At 38.2% G+C, this 12,589-nt stretch overlaps 1 protein-coding gene across 1 annotated transcript in view; it reads right to left on the bottom strand.

The window, feature by feature from the left end:
* Window positions 1-12,589, bottom strand: part of si:dkey-228d14.5 (uncharacterized protein LOC796266 homolog) — a 66,545-nt gene that overhangs the window by 30,150 nt on the left and 23,806 nt on the right. Inside the window, exons 2-3 of the mRNA XM_059946350.1 lie at window positions 7,629-7,676; window positions 3,802-3,873 (exon numbers count right to left, since the gene is read on the bottom strand). Coding sequence (XP_059802333.1) covers window positions 3,802-3,873; window positions 7,629-7,676 — 120 coding nt within the window. The remainder of the gene's footprint in view (window positions 1-3,801; window positions 3,874-7,628; window positions 7,677-12,589) is intronic.

Raw genomic sequence — 12,589 nt, 5'->3', positions numbered from 1 at the left:
ACGGCATGGCGCGTAATGATGATGATGATGCTGACCCCAAAATATTTCCATGACTAATGTCCAGTATTTTCTAATACACTTACATCACTTGTACATATCTCCATCACCAGTAAACATGTATTTTTCAGAGCTCTACCATCAGCTGACCATTTCCATCATCAGAATACTTCTACTTCAGCATCTCACAGACAACCCAACAACATCAGTCCACGAGGAGCTTTAAGTCCTCACAGCACTTACACTACCATGAAGCCCTCCATAGTCAGCATTTGTGAAGGAATTCTTGGTTTCTCCACCATAAGACACAAGAGCTGGTCTGATGAGAGGAAAGAATTAATTAAGTGCAAATACAGCACTCTTAGACTAGGCATTCCATGTTGGTGTTAGGTAAACTACTTAGACAAAGGTAAGAGAAAAGTTTTTAAAAATACACTAATCATATCCATCAATCTCTAGTATCCTTCCATCTTGTCATGATTGTGCAAGATGATTTCAATCTGTAAACTATAATCACTGAAAGTATAATCTATGCTGGTGAATGTAACTTGACTGAACCTGATTAATTGATAAAGCGAGTTTCAGAAGGCCAGAAACAGGGAACACTGCTTGCTGTGTAAGTTGTATAAGTCTATTCAAATATAGTTGGATAAGGTTTATTGCTTTCATAATTGAGAGATAAGAACGAGACAGGGATCATAAGTGCAAGATATCATCGGGTTTGACTGAGAGAACAGATAACTCCTGGCCTGGTTTATATGCAGAGTGATGAGAAAACACTGAGGCAGAATGGAGTGGGTTAAGGTGTCCACTCACAATAATCATGTACAGTCACATCATTAAGTGGTAATCATCTTTGTCTCAATGTGTATAAGATCTATCTATCATGACCATCTGGGAGACTGCTCACTGGACAGCCTCTCATGCCTGCTCATAAAGACTTGCTACATCCTTGAGTAGTGACAGCAAGGAAACAAACCCTTCAGCCCACGTAGTCCATGCCGATTGTCAACCACTCACTTACACCAATCCCATTTTATTCTCCCCACATTTTTGTCAGCAACTTCACCCGCCCCCAGCCCAGATTCTATGCCCCCTTCCTCATACTGATCCATAGCAATATACCAGACCTCAAGGGAAAAGAGGGTGAGCTTTAGCAGGGTAGCTGTGAACTGTGTTTCAGATGGTAGATGGAAAGAACAAGGAAGTCCATTAACAAACAAACACCACAGCATGTGTAGATCCTTTGGAACTCTCAAGATTTTATGGTCCAATATACAAAAGCCACTTGCTGAAAGATAAAAAGGAGGCTGATCGAGGCGGGAAAAGCAGTCAGTGACCTCTAGAACAAACAATTCAACAAACTCCTCAGCTGTAACTCTGTCATTGACACATTTCCTTAACTCCACCCATAACAAACTACATGGTACAGAATTGCTGCCGACCAAACCAACACAAAGTTGAAAAAGCCACATCCCAGCTGAAAATAGTAAGATTTCAGACACACATAAAGTCCTGCTGAAGTCCTAACACTTGGCAATCACAAATTCATAATTTCCCACAACTGGGATGAGGAGGATTTGTCAAGATGTCTCAGGGATGTCAAGGTCATAGCTACGAGAAAAGAGACAAACCCAATGGTGGTATCCATCAATGAGTATCCCTACAGTCTGCTCTGGGTAAAGTAATCACAATCCTCAAGTATCTCTTCTCAGTGGCTGAATAGCTGTTCTCCATATGAGAGGTGAAATGGATATGATCTTTCTGTATGTCAAAATGTAAATGCAAAGAGGAGCATCAACCACTGGATAATGGCTTCCAAAGTCTTTGATTCTGTCAATCAAGAGTATCTATGGATCATCTTTCTCAAATTAGGTAGCCAAAGCAATTTCTTTCCATCTTATATCTGCTGCATGGTAGCACATATTTTGTCACCTTAACTACAGGTCGGAGTACACTGCTGTCAAAAAAAGGCTGCTTCATCACTCCAAAATCTTTCACAATGCAAGGCTCTACCTTTCCTCAAACAAGGTTTCTTGCTGAGGTATAATATGAGTTTTTCTGTAGCTCCAACCTGTCAACAGAAAAGTCTCAGAGACAGTTGCGTAAAAGTGTTGTTGGGTGTGCACAGGATTCTGGAAATCAGAAATGAGACTGATAGATCCACCAAGGTTATGACGAGAAGGCAAGTGTATAGGGTTGAGTGGAATCTGGGATCAGCCATGATGGAATGGCAGAGCAGACTTGATGGGCTGAATGGTCTAATTCTGCTCCTATGTTTTATGGTCTATGGTCTACAGTGAGCACTCTTCATGAGTACGTTATTTTGTTTGGCTGTATTCATGGGTATTCACGTATGGTTAAATGACAATTAAACGAACTTTCAACACTGCTTATGTATGGAGGAGGAGGAGTATTTCCCTCTGGCCTAATTTGCTACTGAAACGTCCTAATTCCCACCTGTTCCAGTCCTGTGGTCTCTTTGAGTCACTGACATAGTCACAGTGCAAGGGAAAAGGCCATTTGACACCTTATGCCCAGACTGACCACTAATTCTGTAATCTTTTCTTCTCACAACTTCATTAAGTCCACCATCCAATTAAATTGGTTTATTATTGTCAGGTGTACCAAGATATGGTGAAAAACAGATCAGTTCATTACAGTTCAATTATCTTAATACCTACCACCTTATTTCTCTCCTATACATGGGACAGTCTTCAGTGGCCAATTATTAATTGGAGCACCCAGAAAAACCCCACATGGTCATACTGAGAACATGCAAAGTCCACATAGACAGACTCCAAGGTCAGGATTGAACCCATGTCTCTGAAGATGTGAGATTAAAATGCTAACCATTGTGCCACTGTGAGGCCATCTTCTTTGCTCACTCAGTCTCTCCTCTCTACCCTACTCCCAGACTTCTCCCACGTTCACACATTCTTTGTTCTTTCATCTATCCATCTAACTGCTCCTTCACAATGGCATAGCCCATAAATCTTCTGGCTCGTGCCTTGCAGGTAATGGTTATGCCCATGTATCTCCAGACACGGACAATCACAGCAGGCTTTGAGATTTATTACTGTCACTTCTACTGAGGTAGAGTGAAATACTTGCTTTGCTTGGCATTCATGCAGATCATTCCATTACAACAGTGTATTGAAGTATTACGAGGAAAACAACAACAGAATGAAGAATGAAGTGTTGCAGTTACAGTGCAGGCAGGCAATAAGGTAAGAGGCTGGACTGAGAAAGTCTATGAGGTCATGAGTCTATCTATACTCAGGGACTGTTCACTAAATTCATTAAATGCAGATCTATTTTTTTTAGCCAGAGGGTGGTGTATTAATGACATTCATTCCCACAGATGGCTATGGAGGCCAAGTCATTGCATATTTTCAAAACAGAGGTCGGAAGGTTTTTGATTACTAAAGGTGTCAAATGTTACAGGGAGAGGAGAAAGCGTTTGAGAGGAATAATAAATCAGCCATGATCAGATGTTAGAGCAGATTCAAAATGACCTATGTCTTATGGTCTCATGGCTTAAATAAGATACTTACCATATTTTGTTTGCTCTTCCCAATGGTGCACCCTCTGTCTAAAACTTCTTATATTTAAACCCCCCCGATTGATAGAAGCAGTCCTATTCTACCAGCTTTTGTCACATTCCTTCAAAACTTTTTAACATCTCTATCAAATCACCTACAATCACTCTGCAATAATAGTTACTGAAAAAATATTACACCGGAAACCCTGTCAGACAGAATTCATTAGCACCCCTGGTAAAGTTGTGATTGATCTGCTTACCTTACGAATGGCATGTTTTGAATTGCACAGCATTTCTCCAAGGAAGGAACAGAACAGGATCGATTGTACACCCTGCAGAAAGGAGATCAAATACAGCCCAAACAGATTAAACCAAAGCACATTTAGTCAAGTTTCATGAGTTTTGGTTCATAATTATATGATTCAAATTTAGTAAATAGTCCCACTGCTCTCCCCTTCAGCGTTGTTTCACTGCCTTGGAACATTGGGAGAAAGTACACCAATCTCTGCTCCAGGCTCGTTCCACCAAACAGCTTGTGGCTCATCTACACTTCAATTCTCTTTTTCTCCTCTAGTCCTTACTCATTGACACATTTCCCAATCAAAATAAAAATGTATCTCAGACATGAGATTTTGAATAATCCCTGAGTTTGGGTTTGGGTATTTGATCCTCCACAATATTCCGCATGGGAATTTAAACTGGAGGTGGCAATGTTTTTTTTTTCACAAGGTTGAGTTGCCAGCTTGATATCAACCCGGCGCGGATGGAGAGCGCGTTCGGGAGCAGTCTGTCGCTGGATCGAACTCAGGAGCCTCCATTCTCGAGCCTGGCGCTGATCTCACTGCGCCACCAGCGTTTAAGAAGGGTTTCAGATTGCCAAAAGCCTTTGTGAATAAAGGCATCTACTGATCTCACTTCTGAATGATTCGGTTTGAATTTTCTTTCTTTTCTTTTTAAATCTTTTTATTAATTTTAAACAAACATAAATGAAACATGAATACAAAGTGTTTGAGAGTACATCATTAATAGTTTAAATAGACATTCAGATATATGATAATAAAAATATATAACCTCCCAAACTCAGAACATTGATGAACAAAGAAATAAAAAGAAAAAAAAAGACCCCAGAAAAAAAAGAGAATAAAAAAACCACTAACCAACATGGGCCATTGAATAATGTTAAGTACATATACAGTAGTGCCAATAACTCCAAACCTCCATCCAAATAATTAAGGATAATATAAGTAAGGTTTAGGAAAAGACAATTCAACTCATATGAAAATGTTGAATAAATGGTCTCCAAGTTTCTTCAAATTTAACTGAAGGGTCAAAAACAACACTTCTAATTTTTTCTAAGCTCAGACAAGAAATAGTTTGAGAAAACCACTGAAATATAGTTGGAGGATTAATTTCTTTCCAATTCAATAGAATAGATCTTCTAGCCATTAGTGTAACAAATGCAATCATTCGTCAAGATGAAGAGGATAGACAACTATTATCCACCATTGGTAAACCAAATATTGCAGTAAAAGGATGCGGTTGGATATTAATATTCAGAACTCTTGAAATAATACTGAAAATATCTTTCCAGTAATTTTGTAAACAAGGACAAGACCAAAACATATGGGTTAATGGGGCAACATCAGAATGACATCTGTCACAGGTTGAATTAACATAAGAATAAAATCGAGCAAGTTTATCCTTAGACATATGAGCTCTATGTACAACCTTAAATTGTATTAGAGCATGTTTAGCACAAATAGAGGACAAATTAACTAATAGTAACATTTTCTCCCATTGCTCAATGGATATAAGACAATGAAGCTCTTCTTCCCATTCCTTCTTAATTTTTTCTGATACATCTGGCTGTATACTCATAATCATATTATAAATGACAGCTACTAAACCCTTTTGACAAGGATTCAGAGCTAAAATTCTTTCCGTAATGTCCAATGGATCTAGTTTCAGAAAAGTCTGTAACTCATTATACAAAAAATTTCTAACTTGCAAATATCTAAAAACATTAGTTTTAGGTAAATTATATTTATTAGATAACTGTTCAAAGGACATAACGCTATCATCTAAAAACAAATCACGAAAACATGTTATACCTTTTGTTTTCCATTTAAAAAAAGTTTGATCCATAAAGGAAGGCCGAAAAAAATAATTAGATACTATAGGGCATGATAGAATAAACTTATTCGAACCAAAAAATTTACGAAATTGAAACCAGATTCGCAATGTGTATTTGACTATAGGATTAGTTATATGTTTATTCAATTTAGATAAAGATAAAGGAAGTGAAGATCCTAAGATTGAAAACAATGAAAAGTCTTGTACAGATTTACATTCCAAATTTACCCATTGTGGGCAGGCAGCTGTAGTCAATTCTTGTGTCCAAAATATTAAATATCATATATTAACTGCCCAATAATAAAATCTCAAGTTTGGCAAAGCCAAACCACCTTCCTTCTTAGGCTTCTGTAAATATTTTTTGCCTAGTCTAGGATTTTTATTCTGCCAAAGATAAGAAGATATTTTGGAGTCAATAATATCAAAAAAAGATTTAGTGATAAAAATTGGTAATGCTTGAAATAAGTATAAGAATTTGGGGAATACCATCATCTTAATAGCATTAATTCTACCAACCAATGACAAAGATAGTGGAGACCACCTGGTAGCAAGTTGCTTAATCTGGTCAATTAAGGGTAAAAAGTTAGCTTTAAATAAATCTTTGTGTCTTTTAGTAATTTTAATACCTAAGTAAGTAAAATAATCTGTAACAACCTTAAATGGTAAACGTTTATAAATTGAAACTTGCATATTTAATGGAAATAGTTCACTCTTGTTAAAATTCAATTTATAACCAGAAAAGTTACTAAACTGAGCAAACAAAGACAAAATAGCAGGAATAGATCTTTCAGGATCAGATATGTATAGTAACAAATCATCAGCATATAATGATACGTCCCCTCCCCACGAGTAATACCAAAAATATTAGGTGATTCACGAATAGCTATAGCCAAAGGTTCTAGAGCGATGTCAAATAGTAAAGGACTTAAAGGACAACCTTGCCTTGTACCACGGGATAACTGAAAAAAAGGAGATCTTTGATTATTGGTAAAAACCGAAGCCAAGGGTTTATGGTATATTAATTTAATCCATGATATAAATTTTGAACTGAAATTGAAATGCTGCATTGTATTAAATAAATATGGCCATTCAACTCTATCAAATGCTTTTTCAGCATCTAAAGAAATGACACATTCTGGTATTTTGGGTGAGGAAGTGTAAATAATATTTATTAATTTTCTAATGTTAAAAGATGAATAGCGATTTTTAATAAATCCAGTCTGATCTTCAGAAATGATTCGAGGTAATATATTTTCTAATCTAGTAGCCAAAATTTTACTAAAGATCTTAAAATCCATGTTCAGGCTCGAATTTTCATTGTGCCCACTTGACCTAAACTCCCCGGCAGACCGATCTATGTCTCATCACAAGAAAGCCTCCAGATGCTGAAAATCCAAAGCAACACACACAAAATGCTGGAGGAACTCAGCAGGTCAGGTAGCACCTATAGAAGTGTTTCAGGCTGAGACCCTTCTCCAGGAGATTACATCTGTATCTACTCCAAATCTGCCGTACTCAATAGAATATAAACTAAGCTTCTGTGATGTGCCCATTCATTCTGTGTCCTAATTGCAACCAGTATATTCTCCATAATGAGTGATGTACAAAAAGTGATTGAAATATTCTAGATAGGACCAAAGACTCTACAACTGAAGCACCATTTTCCTTTCCCACGTCTGCTTTCATAAGCATCCAACAGTGCACAAACTATTGTACAACTACTGAAAATGGCTTAATGGAATGCTATCATCTAATACCAGCTTTGTATTTACAAAAAGCCTTTTTAAAGTCCAAATCAGATTTTAAGCACAAATTCACAGATTTTAGGGAACCCCCATTTGAATAGGATGACCTATTGGGAGCATATAGCATATATGCTATAGGGAGCATGGCATCATCATTTCAAGACAAATTTACTTTGCTCATATTAGAATATTAAAAAATGTCAACCCACCTGTTGTATAACGGACATACATGCTCATTTGCCAGGGCAATTCCATACCTGGAAAAAAAACACACACAAACCATTAGAAATGTACTCAGCAGCAATTAACCCTCCCAGCTGCATTGGATATTGTAAATAATGTAACCATGACAACACTCTGATATGATACTTTTGTAGATACACGTTTATGTGGACCAGTTTCACAGCATTCCACTTCAAGAAACATTGCATCCTTCCTGTGGAAATAGAAATGACTGTTTTCATCAGTCACCAGCTTTATTTCTGCATTAATATCTGTCAGTTTGAATGGAACTCCATATCACATTCTGAACTATAAACTCATCAAAGGTAATCATAAATCACAATTCCTTTCATTCATCATAGTAGTATTTCCCCATTTTCCTAACCCTAGAAAATGGTGTCATGGAAACATTTCTCTGCCAAACTATTTTATACTTGAGGCCAGACCTGAATATGCTTACTTCATTTAAACATCGTATTGTCAAGATTGGGCTGACGGGCTGGATTCTGCAGCTGAATCTGTAACACAATAATGGAACAAGGTTTCTAACCCTCTTTCTTTCTTTCTTTTGGGTGGTGTTCTGCAGATTGAAAACTCTTCATTTCTTCCTCTAAGACACAGCAAAAATTTAAGGTGCCATACTAATCCATAGAAAAACAGTTTCTGAACAGCAATGAAACAGTCCTTTAACAATAGATAGAAGGTTGACCCTTGTGTACATCTGTGAATTTTGCTCACTAATGAGGATTGATAAAAAAGCTTTGACTTTGGAGCCTGGCTTTATTCCCTCTTTTCACACTATCCATGGTAATATGAACAAATTTGCTCACAGTTATTGAGAGTGTGAGATATGCATAGTGAAGTCCCTCAGACTTTCGGCCATTGCACCCACTTCTGGTCTGGCCTCAGAACCAAAATAGATATTAGTGTGTGGCAGAGAAATGTTTCAATGATACTATTTCTAGGGTTAAGGAAATGGGGAAATACATTGACATTGCATGAGATGAATTATGATTATCTTTGATTAGCTTGGAGTTCAGCATCTGAAATGGAGCTTCATTCAACTTGACAGATACTAATGTACAAGGCCTGTAGTCGCTGGAATTTAGAAGAATGAGGGGCTATCTCATTGAAACCTGCTATACAGTCGGCCCTCCTTATCCGCGAGTTCTGCATCTGTGAATTCAACCAACCGCAGATCAAGAAAATCTGGAAGTGCTCTTTCAGCACTTGTTGTTTGAGCATGTACAGACTTTTCTTTCTTGTCATTATTCCCTAAACAATGCAGTATAACAACTATTTTACATAGCATTTGCATTGTATTAGGTATTATAAATAATCTAGAGATGATTTAAAATATACAGGAGGATGTGCGTGGGTTATCATGGATTGGGATTGAAAAAATCGAAGTTCTCTTGCTAAGTAAGTCGGAACAGGTACATCTGGTATTATATAGCGTCAGTTAGTCAAACATTTGTCTTAGTATATAGTATATATTTTACCTTTCTATGCATATAAAACACCTAAGAACGTATGTTTCAGCGCCAGGCTCGAGAGCCAGTGACAGACCGCTTTCGAGTACACTCTCCATCCGTGCCCGATTGGTGTGGAGGATCAAAAACCCAAAACCCCAAAACCCAATAATTAAACCACCGCGTTTCTTATTAATAATTGCAGCTTTCATCGGGGCAGGGCCTTTCTCACTTTATCCTTTAAAATTGTTCCAATCGTTGACCAATGTAACCTAACGCTTTTACAATGACCGATGGCGTTTCACCTTTTTCTGATCGCTTTATTATTTCCACTTTATTTTCAATCGTGATCGTGATTACTTTCATGAACAGAAACACTGCGGATTCAGAGCTCCACCGACAGGTCCTAATGTCCAACGGACTGAGACATGTTAAATAGGGTCTGGGGTTCTGCTGGGTCCTAAGGTCCACTGCACTGAGACAGGTTGAATAAGGGACTTGAGCATCTGCCTTTTTTGGTATCCGCGAGGGGTCCCAGAACCAATCCCTCGCGGATAAAGAGGGCCAACTGTATATTGAAAGGCATGGAATGACTGTTCGTGGAGAAGATAATTTCAATAGTGGGAGAATCTGGAACCAGGGGGCACTGCCTCAGAATGGAAGGGGATCCCTTTAGAACAGAATTTCTTTAGCCAGGTGGTGGTAAATTTGTGGAATTCATTGTCACAGAGATCTGTGGAGCCCAAGTCATTGGATATTTTTAAAGTGGAGCTTGAATGGTTGTTGATTGGTTAGGAAGTCAAAGGTTACAGGGAGAAGGCAGGAGAATGAGTTTGAGAGGGAAAATAAATCAGCCACGATTGAATGGTGGAGAAGACTTGGGTGGGATATCTTATGGTTAAGCGTTCTTAACCTATTTCAAGTACCTGGTCTGAAATTTATTCCCTGAAACTTCTCTGGCTCTCTGACACTTCTCCCTCCTCTAAGATACTTCAAACCTACTTTGTTGATCTTGCATGGACATTATTTATCTACAAGAGACTCAGTGACATTTTTAATTTTATTACTGTACTGCACTCCGGCCATTTTTCTTCAATCGTTATTTTTCAGAGCAAACAGCAAAAAAAAATGTTTTATCATTCTACCTTCAAAAGGCTCCATTCAGAATGGGAATGGGTGGAGGTTTAAGGAAAGCTGTGATTGCAAGTATTTGATACACTTTGAAAAAAAACACAATGAAGAGAACACTCATTCCAAAAGTAACTGCATACCTAACAGTAGTTAATTAGAGACCAGTTCCTGTATTCAATATTGCAGAGCACCAACCAGAACCAGGGTATTGACCACAGTGCTGAAACAGCAGGGAATGAAAATGCTCAGGGAAAATGGTGCAATGCTCTGATTTATGTTAACTGTCAGCAAGAAAGGGGAAGTTCTGGAGTCAGAGCAGAGAAGCGATGAGAAGCCAATCAATTATGAGATATGAGCATTGTGGATAGATAGACTGGTGACAGCCAAGCTGTATGTAAGGAGTTTGTTCATACTTCCAATGGCTGCATGGGTTTCCTCCAGATGCACCAGTTTCCTCCCAATGTCTAAAGAAGTACCAGTTGGTAGGTTAATTGCTCATTGCAAATTGTCCCATGAGTGGGCCAGGATTAAATCTGGGGATTTCTGGGCAGCATGGCTCGGAGGGCCATCCGTGCTGTATCTCAATAAATAAAAATAAAAATAAGCTTTTTGATTTCAAAAGAAAACAATTCAGTGAAGAAAGAAACAATTTAACTAAATAAAGCATAAATGCAATAACTGCAGAATTATTCTAATTAAATTAATTCAGCTGGACAAAACAAGTTATAAATTAATGAAAAATAAATCTAGGGCTGATATCAGGGGATGTTTAATCTTTCAATGTTTAAGAGTTGGAATTGATTTGAGGTTAGCTTTGCTTTTATGATGCCCTCTCACTTCTAAACCAGAGGTTGTTGATTAGATTTTCGTCCACAACAAATGCTTTTAATCTCAGCTGACATTCTTGTTGTTCTGAAGGCATAGCTGAGAATCTGTTTTTGAATATTAAACTATTACTGCACCCATCCTCTCAGATAGATGTGAAAGAACAGATTCTAAACACAAGAGATTTGGCAGATAATGGAAATCCGGAGTAACACACACAAAATTCTGGAGGAACTCAGCAGGTCAGGTAGCATCTATGGAAAGGAATAAAGAGTCAACATTTCGGGTCAAGACCCTTCATCAGAACTGGAATAGAAGGGGGGGAGAAAGCTAAATTAAGAAGGTGGGAGGAGGGGAAGGAGTCCAAACTAGAATGTGGTTGGTGAAGCCAGGCGAGGGGGAATGTTGGTGGATGGGAGAGAGGGGATTAACTGAGAAGCTGGGAGTTGATAGGTGGAAAAGGTAACAAACTGAAGAAGAAATAATCTAATTGGAGAGGAGAGTGGACCATGGGAGAAAAAGAAAGAGGGGCACCAGAGTAGAGTGATAGGCCTTTATGATAGGCCTGTCACTCATTACTAACTCAGAGATTGTTGATAAGACTTTCATGGACATAGAAAACCTACAGCACAATACAGGCGCTTCGGCCCACAAAGTTGTGCCGAACATGTCCCTACTTTAGAAATTACTAGACTTATCCATAACCCTCTATTTTTCTAAGCTCCATGTACCTATCCAAAAGTCTCTTAAAAGACCCTATTGTATCCGCTTTCATCCTCAACAAATGCTTTTAATCAGATTCATGCTCTCAGATGAAGAGGGAAGCTGATTAGGTTTCTTAGTTAATACATGCCACTCTACTAATACAGTGGCTTATCTGGCTCCATAGCGCAATCGTTTGTGAGATATTGTATTATGCAAATTTGTTGATACCTGTCCTGCATCATGACTGTAAAAACAATCCAGAAGCAGTTCATTGACTGTGAAATGCTTTGGAATGTCCTGAGGTCAACAACAGTCCTGCCCTCACCCCTTGCCCAGAGTTTACCTTCTTAACATTGCCTATTTTAGTCATGTTTCAACAAGTCGTCCATGATCTTGTTACATCTAGGTATGCCTGTTCTAATGCTCTCATGACAAGCTTCACTCATTGAAATCCTGGCTACCCACATCCTCAGGTTCCTGTCCTCTAATATACTGAGGCTTAGTTACCTCAATAGGTTCGCGAACAAACAAAAGCTGGAATTTAAAACACTTACAACATGTTCACATTTCATAAAAGTGATGACTCACCCTATCACCCCACCCATATCCTCCTGGTTTCTTCAATCTTTCATGGTACTCACGTCTCCTCAGCTTTCAACATTCCTGTCCACCCTTTATCTCAGGGATTCCTCTCCCATAGCCCTTTGAATATCATTCATTTCTTAACAATATGAGGGACATATAACACAGAAGCATATCCTTCCTGTTACATCCATACTAACCACCAAGTACTCATCTTAACTAATTCCACTTAC

The sequence above is a fragment of the Hypanus sabinus genome, chromosome 21, assembly GCF_030144855.1.
Source record: "Hypanus sabinus isolate sHypSab1 chromosome 21, sHypSab1.hap1, whole genome shotgun sequence".
Classification (NCBI taxonomy): Eukaryota; Metazoa; Chordata; class Chondrichthyes; order Myliobatiformes; family Dasyatidae; genus Hypanus; species Hypanus sabinus.
The sequence above is the reverse complement of the archived record's forward strand: the minus strand, read 5'-3'. Positions and strand labels throughout refer to the sequence as shown.